The sequence below is a fragment of the Pipistrellus kuhlii genome, unplaced genomic scaffold, assembly GCF_014108245.1.
Source record: "Pipistrellus kuhlii isolate mPipKuh1 unplaced genomic scaffold, mPipKuh1.p scaffold_m20_p_4, whole genome shotgun sequence".
In the NCBI taxonomy this organism is placed as follows: Eukaryota; Metazoa; Chordata; class Mammalia; order Chiroptera; family Vespertilionidae; genus Pipistrellus; species Pipistrellus kuhlii.
The window spans coordinates 59,386,444-59,399,140 of NW_023425540.1; the positions used below are offsets into that span (position 1 = coordinate 59,386,444).

Sequence of the window (12,697 nt, forward strand, 5' to 3'; positions counted from 1 at the left end):
ATGATGGTTTTTAATGTGAAAATTTTGTTAATTACTTTATAATATTTTCGATGTTCATATTCAAGATGTTTCTAGGAATAATCTTGTAGAAAAAATTTTATAAAATTTGGACATTTCATTGTAGTTGGGTACTGTAAAGAAGGGATACATTTTATTTTTTATGGGAGAATAATTATGAACTAAAGGCCCAGTGTGTGACATTTGTGCACTCATGGGGGTCCCTCAGCCCGGCCTGCACCCTCTTGCAGTCCAGGAGCCCTCGGGTGATGTCTGACTTAGTGCTGCCACAGAGGCAGGAGAGGTTCCTGACACCAATGCTGTACTCGCCAGCTGTGAGCAGCCTTCTGGCTGAGCAGTGCTCCCTCTGTGGGAACCCACTGATCACCAGGGGGCAGCTTCTACATTGAGCATCTGACCCCTGGTGGTCAATGTGCATCATAGCGACTGGTCTTTCTGCTGTTCAGTCAATTTGCATATTAGCTTTTTATTATATAGAATATTATCATTAAAAATCTGAATTGTGAGTTAATGAAAATTCAGATTTTATTGCCCTAAAATTATCTAGAGCTCAAGTAGATTTTGAATATCTTAGAAATTAATTTCTCTAGATGTTATTTATCAAATAAACATGCCAAATGCAACACTTTATTAAAAACTAAATAAGTAGCATCTTTTCTAAAAATCCCACAAACTATTATGAGAAACACATTTGTATTTGTTTTATATAATTGTATTTTTGAAAGGGATTATTGTCAGTGAATGTTTGAAGTATATTTTAGTCAGGAATGCAGTCTTTAAAAATATTTCTTTACAGTAAATTTTCTTTGAGGAAGTATGCTGTAACATTCTGGATAGGCTAACTACCATAGTAGTTCAGCAGGAAGTAAAGTGGAAGGGATTAAATTTTTTTCACTTTGGGATAGGATTGTTTCAGCTATTGTTATTCTTATTTCTCTGGATCAAGCTTTCTAGAAAGTATTTTTAAAAATGTTTTTTTTCCTGATCATATCTATTCTTCACAATGATGTAAACCTGATGGACAATGATATGAAGAGAATAGATTAGTTCTTTCCCATCTTGATGCCTTATGAGACCTGACTGCTATTATTTAACTGTAGAAGAGAGAAACAAATAGCTCAGCAAGGCACAGAATGAGGAAGTTTTCAGGTCTTCTGAGTTTTTATTCTTTTTCCTTAGAATCTTTGTAGTCAGAAATCTGGGTTAAAAAGAAATTAGTACTCTGCTGTAATTATCTAATCACTGGGTGATGTGAATTAAACTTGGCATATTAAAATATATTATATTGGTTTTGCTATTTCTTAAATGCCTTTTATGTTTTAACATGAAGATGATTTAAATATTACAGAAATCCTTTGATGCATTGAATTTTGTTACAATGTTAAAAATGGTGTGGATTTCCAAAGCTAGTGCCATACAACGAAAGGGCAGGTAATGTATATTTAATGTACATTCAAAAATTGCCTATAAAATGGAAACATATTCATATGTATTACATATTAATGTATATTCCACTTTCTGTAAAATGTTAAACATTTTCATGTTAGTCTTCATTTTATATTAATTTTGCAAAGCATACTAATTTAACATTGTTTAAAAAGTATCACATTCAGGTTATGTTAAAATTAAAAATTTTTGCCTGGTATAAACCACATTTATGACATGTAAGAAACTTAAAACAAAAAATAAAAACAAAAATGTCAGACATTTACAATATGGGATGAAGGACTAATTTTTGTATTATACAAAAAAGCTTTTAAAAATTGGTTAATAAAGATCAGCCCATTAACTTCACATATGCTGCCTTATGAATATACCAAAATAAATGCAAATTAATGAGGTACTGCTTTTTGCTTATCAGATTGACATTGATGAAAACGTTAACAGTGCATGCAACAGATAATAATAATAATTACAATTGGAATGTCAAAAGTGTGGGCTTATAGGCTTTCATAATTTGCTGATGGGAATGTAAATTGGTGTGATTTCTTCAGAGGGCAGTTTGAAACTGTTTATCCAAATCTACCCTTTCATAGTGGATTCCGCTTCTCATAATTTATCCTGAATATACTTGCACATGTGTGCAAAGATGTATGTTTAAGAATGTTTTTCATGCCAAAACCGGTTTGGCTCAGTGGATGGAGCGCTGGCCTGTGGACTGAAGTGTCCCGGATTCGATTCCGGTCAAGGGCATGTGCCTTGGTTGCAGGCACATTCCCATTAGGGGTGTGCAAGAAGCAGCTGATCGATGATTCTCTCTCATCGATGTTTCTAGCTATCTATCCCTCTCTCTTCCTCTCTGTTAAAAATCAATAAAATGTATTAAAAAAATGTTTTTCATAGCATTTTTTGTAACAGTTTGGGAACACTGTAATGTCCATCAACAGTTTAAGTGGTTAGATTGCTAAAGCCTCACAGTGGTATACTGTTAAAAGGAAAATATATAGATGTATGTCTTTTTATGAGGGATGAGTTTTCAGAATATATTAAATGAGAAAAGTAAGGAATGAAACATTTGCCTCATATTCTCTGTATTAAAAAATATATATATATGTTTGTGTGTGTGTGTGTGTGTGTGTGTGTGTGTGTGTGTGTGTATATATAAATGCATTGTTAAGTCTGAGAGAAACATTGAAAAACAATTGTTGGCTCTGAGAAGAAGGATTTGTGGGGCTCTTCAAGGAAGGAGACTTAGTTTTTATCCTAAATTTTGTTGTAGTTTGGTCATTTTCGTATATGCTTAATTTTTCATTTTTAAAAAGATAAGATTAAAAAAATATATTTTTCAGTAATTATTTGACCAATTTTTTTGAATTTTAACTAACAGGAAAACATATTGACTAGACACTGTTATTAGTGTTTTGTCAGGGATAAAAATCAGAAATTTTGTAAGTAATCATTGTCATGTTGGGGAGAAGAATTAACTTTTTTTTGGTTGTGTTGTGTTTGAGGTGACTGGAAAATCAAGTGGAGCTAAGAGGCTTCTGAAGTATAGGTTAGAATTAGGATAAGGAGATCTAGATGGATAGAAGTTGATGTCAGGAGGATAATTAAGATCACCTTGGGGGAGAGGGTAGAATGAGGAGAGCAGAGGGCTGAGATTCAAATTCAGAGGAACATAAGGACTGTGCAAAGGGAAATCTCTCAAAGGAGGCTGTATAAGTAAGAAAGCTGATGGGTATACAGTGAGGAAAGTATTCAATGGAGGAAGGAATGGTCCAAACAATGCCAGATTTTGTAATTTGCATCACATTGTTATAGTTACGTGTGCCATTTTGGACTATAAGCTTTGCGAAGATAGAGATTATTTCTGTATCTTTATAATTACTATATTCAGCCTTGCCATTAGCTGATATGCCAATTTTGGGTGAAATTAAGAGACTACTTTTCCTTAAGATATTTTTGTTACTTCCAATAAGTTATACATGTCTTTATGATGATGGGGTAAATAACAGTGGCTTGGAATTGTGTAATTGATAATTTGTACAACTCTCATCAGTGTGTCTGAACTCAGTGCTTGGTATCAGCTCAGTAAAGTTGATTAAACTTAAATTACCATATGTTTATTCATGCTTTACTTTTTTACTCACTTTCATATACAATTCTTTTTTATTTTTACCATTACCCTAGAATGTATATAGTTGGACAAAAGTAGGCTAATAATAATAAATAAATAATAATACTAGAATAAACTGTGTTTCACTTACTACAACTGTAAACTTACTTTGTCCACCCCTATATATGAGTTAGATATTATTCATGAATCTCACTTTATAAATGAAATAATAGAGTCCTAGACAAGTGAAGTGCCTTCATAAAGGATAAGTGTCAGAGAAGGAATTCAAACTCAGATGTCCTGATACTGGTTCGTTTTCTATATCATCTAAATCACATTGGTTGTACAGTTTACTTATTATAGTCTTTATTCCTGAGTCTTAATTTTGTATTTTATTTTAAAGGGCTGGGCGATGTAGACCTGGGATTTGTTTTCGTCTGTTCAGTAGACTCCGATTCCAGAATATGTTGGAATTTCAGACTCCAGAACTTTTGAGAATGCCATTACAGGTAGAAATTTACTTAACTCTAAAAGCCTATATTTGTGGGTGAAGGAGGAGGAGGGATCATTTCAACTTATGCTGATTGGACTTTTCAATAATCAATGTATAAAACAATTTATAAAACAAAATTATCAAATATAATGGAAGGTGGTTATGTATATAACTAATATTTTTTCATATACAGAAATTTTAATATACAAACCTCCAAAGTTTTAAAAATTACTTGAGTGCACTTAAGTTATGGTATAGTTTATAAGAATAGCATTTGTTTTTGTGCAACATTCTAAGAGTCTGTCAACCATATAGTTTTCACCTTTTATATTTTCAATGAGGATTAGAAAACAAATTATTTGAGGTCCAAAATATCATACCAGCATCTCACTTTAAGATGCTGAGATTACCTTGGTAGATTTGGAACGAAGTTCACTGAGATTTTCTGGCCGTTATTGTTTTCCTTCAGGTTTTTTTACTTCATGGGACACCGACACTGCAGCTCCTAGGGAAAACTATCATGACATTAATTCGATTCTCTGCTGTGCTGAACTAGGTGCTAATATCCAAACCTTTAAAAAGACAGTAGATCATATTTTTGGTAACCACATATCTAGATGACTTCCCTTTTCCTCATGTTCATGTGCCATTTTATGTTCTTAGGATAAAATACAAAATTCTTAACAAATGACTAAATTATTTCTCCTGCTTGTGTCTCCAGTTTTAAGTTTTTAATTCTTACCTTTTGTCCTCTCTTCACTCATACCAGTAGTTTTCATTTCCCAAGCACATCTTTTAAAAATATATATTTTATTGACTTTTTACAGAGAGGAAGGGAGAGGGAGAGAGAGTTAGAAACATCAATGAGAAAGAAACATTTATCAGCTGCTGCCTACACACTTCCTACTGGGTATGTACCCACAACCCAGGTACATGCCCTTGACCGGAATTGAACCTGGGACCCTTGAATCCACAGAGCGACACTCTATTCACTGAGCCAAACCAGTTAGGGCTTCTAAGCACATCATATTTATATTGATTGTAGGACCTTCATATGTGCTATTCCCTTTTCCGAGACTCCTTCCCCTTATTTTTTTTTAATAATTAACTCCTACTCAGTCTTTATGTCTTATTTTAAATGTCATTTCCTCAAGAAATTGTTTTTGATTTCAGTGGCTTCCTTTTCCTGCTTCTTCCTAAACTTGATTAATTAATTCAGCTCTCTGTGTCCTTCAAAGCATTTATCACAGTTGTATTTAAGGAGTTGATTATGTAATTATTCTGTTCACATACAATGAAAACTTCATGAGAATGGACACTTGTCTGATAATCTGTCCTCTTCTTTTTCTCCAATTTGCTGCACAGTGCCTAGCACTTAAATATTTGTTGAATAGATACAAGATTCTAGAAGGTAATGTAAAGGAAAAAGAAGATATTTTGGATAGTGACTCTTTAAACTGTGTGAGGAGACATTGTCACTGGTGGCAATGGTAATTTTGATATGAGTTGTTGGAGGATGTTGATAAAAATTTTGGAACTTAGGGCAAAGTATAAGCCTATGTTTCCTTGAAAGACATTGTTCCTTGTTGTTCAGTTTAGTCAGAGACTCTACTAGTCTTTGTTTGGGAACTGTAGTTCTCATGATTTCTTTAAAAATAAATGTCAATATTTCAAAATTATTTGCTATTTTTATTTGTAGGAACTTTGTTTACATACCAAGCTGTTAGCCCCAGTTAATTGCCCTATTGCGGATTTCCTTATGAAAGCTCCTGAACCTCCACCGGCTTTAATTGTACGGAATGCTGTACAAATGCTTAAGGTTTGTGTCTTAGTGGTTTTATTTAACCTATATGAAATCTAAAACAAATGAAAACACATCTTAATTAATTTTATACTTTAAAAATTGTATTAACCATGTACTTTGAATAAATACTGTTGTGGTAGTTATAATAAAACAGTAGCTCATTTTTATATATTTAAAGCAAAATATATTTTTTGTGTGCGATGTGAAAGCAAATCAAAATTTATATTCTCATTTCTTATAGACTTTTAGATATGTTGCTTGCTTAAACATAGTTTTTGATTATGTCAAATTCTGTTTTGTATTCTTCTGTTTAGACAATAGATGCAATGGATGCGTGGGAAGATCTCACTGAACTTGGCTATCATTTGGCTGACTTGCCAGTAGAGCCACATCTTGGTAAAATGGTCCTGTGCGCTGTTGTCTTAAAGTGCCTGGACCCTATCCTTACAATTGCCTGCACACTAGCCTATCGAGATCCTTTTGTCCTGCCAACCCAGGCCTCTCAAAAACGCGCAGCTATGCTTTGTAGGAAACGTTTCACTGCTGGAACTTTCAGTGATCATATGGCACTTCTCAGAGCATTCCAGGTACGACATTGTTATTTTATTTCTGAAAATGTTGCTGGTTAAACACATTTCTGGAGCAAATGTGAGAAATTAAAAAAATAGATATATTCCATTAATTTTGTTTCATTATAACATTACATTTTATTAATTTCCCAGAAAAAAAATCTTCCTATTGTTAATGTTAAAATTATCACAGTTTTTCTCTACTTTTTTTCTTTCATTTTATCTTTGTAGGAATATGTATATTATAAGTGTGTACATATTTATTTTTATTTATACTTGTATTTATTTTTAATACTCAAGTTTCTTATCTTTCTATTATATCTTTGGCAAGGAATGCTCTAAAATTTTAATTAATAACACTATGTTATTGGAAATATATAGAACAAAGCTTGGAAGAAATTAATGTCTTTTTTTTTTAGAGTACACTTTTTTTTGTATGATCAAGATACTATGCTAAGAACTTAATTTTATAAAGCAAAATTAAAAAATCACTTAAAACCTATGAAGATAATAGTAGTAAAAAATGAAGAAAGTGCTAAATGGGAAAGGAAAGATAAGGAAAGTGAGACTCTGAAGAAGGGAAATTATATATAATTTAGAAATTCAGATGCAGGGGAGAATTTGTTATTTCTTCATAAGGTAGACATGTTATTTATCCTTAAATTCTTTTGAATGTAGTTTATGCCTGTACATTAAAAAGCATTTTTTTGTTTATGCAGAAAATACTTTTTCTCAAGTATTTCCTTAAAATACATACAATTTACAAAAATATTTACAAGCTTCTTTTGTGTGAGTATCATTAAACAACTAGAGGACTGCGCACGAAATTCATGTATAGATACAGTCCCTAGGCCTAGCTATCTTCCCTGGCTGCCCGCAGCCGGCCCTGCCCCCCACCAACACCCTTTCCCCGTTTGCCACCAGGGGATCGAGCCTGATGGCCAGGGTAAGGGGTCCTGCCCCCACCATGGGTTGCCTTCTGTCTGTTGGGTGACTCGTGGGGCGGGGGTCTAGGCCTCGTGCTGCCTGTGTCCCCTGCCACCCATTCTCAGTTCCCTGTTTGCCATTGGGCAACTGAAGCCTGTCAGCTGGGGTAAGGGTGGTCAGTGCGCTTCATAGTGACTGGTCGAGCAGTCATTCTGGTTGTTCTGCTGTTAGGGTCAATTTGCATATTACCCTTATATAGAATAAAGGCTTGGCACAGGGGTCGGGGCTGGCTGCACTGCCCTGATGGGGGCCCCGGATTGGGGTGGGGGTCCCCACTGAGGGGCAGGGCTGGCTGGGGTGAGGGATTGCAGGCATTCTGGTTTCTGGATGTTCTGATCATCCCGCTATTTTGGTCTCTGGGCTTTTATTATATAGGATGGATAATGCATTGCTCTTAATTGAGTCTATGATACCTTATATTATCACAGATCATTTGAGTGATAATAATTGAGAAAGATTTGGAGAATTCTTGTCTATTCTTTTTTTAATTTTTTTAAATTGATTTTTTTACAGAGTGGAAGGGAGAGGGATAGAGAGCTAAACATCGATGAGAGAGAAACATCAATCAGCTGCCTCCTGCACACTCCCTACTGAGTATGTGTCCGCAACCAAGGTACATGCCCTTGACTGGAATCAAACCTGGGACCCTTGAGTCCACAGGCTGACACTATTCACTGAGCTGGGATAGATAGATTACTGCTTTGACCTATCAGCTATATTTCAAAGCAAAAGAGCCCATTTTAAAAGAGGAGCTATTTTATACTGCACATGGATGGTTTCTAGAAATCCCATTTCCCTTCTCAGACTGATTAGGAGGTTGATACTATTATTTACTATTTTTGGAGGAACGGAGGATTCTTAGATATAAATGTTCGATATGGCTTAGTTTTAAAGGCTCTATACTTTTGTGAAGGATAATTAGCACCTTTATCTGAAAGGTAAATATTTTTATATAGCTGCTCATTTAGGTTTCCTGATACTTAGCTCTCTCATTGAGATTTTTATAAACTCAAACTTTCTTAGCATTTGAGTATAAATTAACTGATGTTAAATCACAGTCTTAGATTTTATTTTTTATATTTAAATTTTAAATATTTATTTTTCAAATATATTTTTATTGAAAACAGAGAGAGAAAGGAAGAGGGAGAGAGAGATAGAAACATCAATCAGCTGCCTCCTACATACCTCATACTGGGGATCGAGCCTGCAACTTGGGCATGTGTCCTGACCAAGAATCGAACCAGCCACCTCCTGGTGAATGGGATGATGCTCAACCAACCAAATCACTCCATCCAGGCATTAAATTATTTACTTTTTTAAAAATGGAGATATAATTGGCATATAAGTTTCAGGTATATGGCATAATGATAAAATATTTGTATATATTGCAGAATGATCATAGTAAATCTAGTTAACATCCATCTTCAAACAGTTATAATTTTTTTCTCTTGTGATGGGATCTTTTAAGATCTACTCTCTAGTCTGTTAATTAGATTTATTCTGAAGATTATTTCACAATACATACAAATATAGAATCACTATGTTGTACACCTGAAACTAAAATAATGTTACATGTCAAGTATATCTCATTAAAAAAAAAAGTTTATTTTTAAAAAGTTCTACTCTCATAGCTACTTCCAAATATCCAATACAGTGTTATCAACTATATTACCCATGCTGTACATTTCATCCCCAGTGTTTAAACTTCATTTATAACTGACAGTATGTGTCTTTGACCACCTTTACCCATTTTGCTCACTGCTGGCAAGTATCAGTCTGTTCTCTGCATCTACAATATTTATTTTTATTTTTATTTTTTTATTTTTTTTCTGTTTATGTATTTTTATTTTCCCCCCCACTTTTTTATTTTTTAATAAATTTTTATTGTTCATATTATTACAAATGTTCCTTCCCCCTCCCCCCCTTCATTGCTCTCCTCCACCAGGTTCCCACCCCACCCTCTGCCCTTTCCCCAACCCCCATTGTCCTCATCCATAGGTGAACAGTTTATGTTCAGTCTCTTCCCACATCCCCCTTTCCCCTTTTCCCCAAGAATCGTCAGTTCACTCCCATTCCATACCTCTGATTCTATTATATTCAACAGTTAATATTGTTCATCAGATTTTTTTTTTAATTTCCTTGGTTTTTAGATTCACTTGTTGATAGTTATGTATTTGTTGTTCATAGTTTTTATCTTTATTTACTTTCTCTTCCGAAAGAACCCCCTTCAGCAATTCATATAATTCTGGTTTGGTGGTGGTGAACTCCTTTAGCTTTTTTTTTATTAGTGAAGCTCTTTATCTGGCCTTTGATTTTGAGTGATAGCTTTTCTGGGTAGATTATCTTTGGCTGTAGATTCTTACTGTTCATCACCTTGAATATTTCTTGCCATTCCCGTCTGGCCTGCATGGTTTCTGTTGAGAAATTAGCTGACAATTGTATAGGCGATCCTTTATAGGTAACTACCTGCTTTGCTTTTGCTGCTTTTAGTATTCTTTCTTTGTCTTTTGCTCTTGGAATTTTAATTATTATTTGTCTTGGTGTGGTCTTCTTTGGATTCCTTTTGTTTGGAGTTCTGTGTGCTTCCTGGACTTGTAAGTCTAATTCTTTCACCAGGTGGGGGAAGTTTTCTGTCACTATTTCTTTCAGTATATTTTCGATATCTTGCTCTCTCTCATCTTCTGGGACCCCCATAATTCTGATGTTGGTTCGCTTGAAGTTGTCCCAGAGGTTTCTTACATTATCTTCAATTTTCTGGATTCTCTTGCCTTCTAGCTTCTGCGGAGGAGTGTCTTCTGGCTCTTTATTTTCCAAATCTTGACTTGATTCTTGCGATCTTCCATTCTGTTTTTAGGACTCTGTATAATATTTTTTATTTCAGGCAATGTATTCTTTATTTCTTGTTGATCCCTTATTATTTCTTGTTGATCTCTTATTATTTCTTGTTGAGTCCTTATTAATTCTAGTTGATCCCTTTTCATATCCTCATAGGTCTTATCGACCTTTCTAGGAAATTCTTAAAAAACCTTATAAGCGTAGATTTGAACTCTATATTCAGTCGCTTTTTGTCCTCCATTTCTTTCGTTTTTGATCTATTTTGATGTCTTGACATTTTCGCAGCTTCCCTGATGGGGCGGGATTTCAGGGTGGAGCCTACCGCCTTGTCTTCCCTCATCCCTGCCCTATGTGGGTCCTGGGTCTCAGTAATTCCCAGGGTCCTTCAGTACTCATTGCAAGCACCTCTGAGAGAAAGGTGCCCTGGATTTTCTCCTGCTACCAAACAGTCTAGGCTCTCCCCCAATGAGCCCAGAACTGGGGTTCAGTTCAGTTGGAAGTGGTGTTGGAGGTGGCGTTCAGAGCAGTCTGGAGCTTTTGTCTCCTTCCCACCAGGGCACTCCCGAAGCACAGCCAACAGTCCGTTCTCTGCGCGTAATGTGCGTGCCTCTGAGGGCTCTACCTTTTGCCGCTCCCCCAGGGTTCCGCCTTACAGCCCAGCTCCCTATGGATGAGCCTGGGTCCCAGGGGTCTGGCCTGGAACTGAGGTTCAGAGCATTCGGAACTGGGGCCCAGCACAGTCTGGAGCCTTTGTCTCCTTCCCGCTAGGGAACGCCAGCCAGGCACTCAGCCGCCCCGCCCTTCCTCTCCGGCTCTCTCCTCTCCGCGCATGCTGCGTGTCTCTGTACCTTAGGCTTTTACAATTCCTTCGCTCTTCCTTCTGGTTTTCTCCTTGCTTCTCATTGTAGAATTTCCAGTCAGTTGGCTTTCCTGTAGTTCTGGGTAATGTCCATTTTATATTTTAGTTGTATTTTATTAAAATTGTTGTGTGCGGCTGCGGCTAGGTGTTTACCTGTGCAGCCATCTTGGATTCTCTCTACAATATATATATTTTTTAATAAAGTCTTAGATTTTATAACATAATTAGAAGAGTAAGAATTGACCTTGAGTGGTTAATGTGATTTTCAGTTATTTTGTTGCCTAAGAAGTGTCTGGTACATGTTATATAATTATATTTTTTATAGGCATGGCAGAAAGCACGAAGTGATGGGTGGGAGCGAGCCTTTTGTGAAAAGAATTTTCTTTCACAAGCTACCATGGAAATAATCATAGGCATGAGAACCCAATTGCTTGGTCAACTTAGAGCATCAGGTAATATTTTCCTACTAAGAACCCATTTTAACAACTGAGAGAACCCTGCCTATACCTTGTCGTATTTCTAGTATTAACTGAAGCCATCTTATATTATTTTTATGACATTATTACTTTTTTGTGGTACTCATTACCTGCTTTGTAGACGTCTGTGTGACCTCAGCTTTTGTTTGTTGAAAAAACTTACACTGCAGAATTGTCATTGAGAAATGTGTGAATTGGCAGTGAACACTTTATAATGTATTTGTTGGTAAAGATCAGTCTAGATATTACATTTATATTTTATCACTATTAATAAACAGCTCTATGAAATATAAATTATAAAAAATTAACCAGTTTGATACAAATTCTGGCCTTCATATTTTTAAAACATAAGACAACAAGTAATCACTTGAAGGCATTTTGATTTTTTGAAAAATAGCTATTTTATTTTAGAATTGCTAATTCCTTTTTGAGTAACATAATACATTGAAAAAAATAGAAGAAAACTACCAGAGTCTGGATTTGCAGATGAGCTGAAGTGCCAAAGTAACATAAGGAATAAACCAGAGGATTTAAAGTTATCTCAGATATCGGACAATATGAACTTTTGAAATTATTAGAAGAATGGCTTAGGTTTTCAGCTATGATTTTAGTGTGTTTCAGATAGCAGCTCATGAATAACTTTACTGCAAGAATGTGTACATTTTTAAAATGTATTTTTATTGACTTCAGAGAGGAAGGGGGAGAAAGAGAGACAGAAAGAGAAACAGAAGTAATGAGAGAGAATCATTGATCAGCTGCCTCCTGCTCACCCCACACTGGCATGTGCCCTGACTGGGAATTGAACTGTGACCTCTTGGTTCATAGGTCAACGCTCAACCACTGAGCTATGCCAGCCAGACAAGAATGTGTAATTTTTAAAAAGTTTCTAATCCCCCAATGAATCTTCTACTTTCTTTAACCTGAGCAAATGAAACTTCCTTAGAACATTGATTCTACATTTTAAATTAGATTTTATTAATTATTGTGGAATTTGAATATCATTAAACTTACTACATAGGTTCTACAATTTTTTTTTTAAATAAAAAATACACAAATTTAAAAAGTATGTTGTGAATAGGAAAAGTAGGTGTGGTTTTTTT

The 12,697-nt window shown here is 35.1% G+C and overlaps 1 protein-coding gene across 6 annotated transcripts in view; it reads left to right on the forward strand.

Moving 5' to 3' along the window:
- The window catches only part of YTHDC2 (YTH domain containing 2), a 66,444-nt gene that overhangs the window by 32,596 nt on the left and 21,151 nt on the right, over nucleotides 1-12,697 (forward strand). For 5 of the 6 annotated variants that reach the window (XR_006739803.1, XM_036409643.2, XM_036409645.2 and 2 more), the window contains 5 exons: nucleotides 1,367-1,449; nucleotides 3,978-4,083; nucleotides 5,767-5,886; nucleotides 6,186-6,458; nucleotides 11,447-11,573. Coding sequence is in view for 5 of the 6 variants with exons in the window: in XM_036409643.2 (XP_036265536.1) it covers nucleotides 1,367-1,449; nucleotides 3,978-4,083; nucleotides 5,767-5,886; nucleotides 6,186-6,458; nucleotides 11,447-11,573 (709 nt within the window). In the remaining variant the exon portion in view is untranslated. The remainder of the gene's footprint in view (nucleotides 1-1,366; nucleotides 1,450-3,977; nucleotides 4,084-5,766; nucleotides 5,887-6,185; nucleotides 6,459-11,446; nucleotides 11,574-12,697) is intronic. The other variant, XM_036409646.2, reaches the window with a different exon arrangement.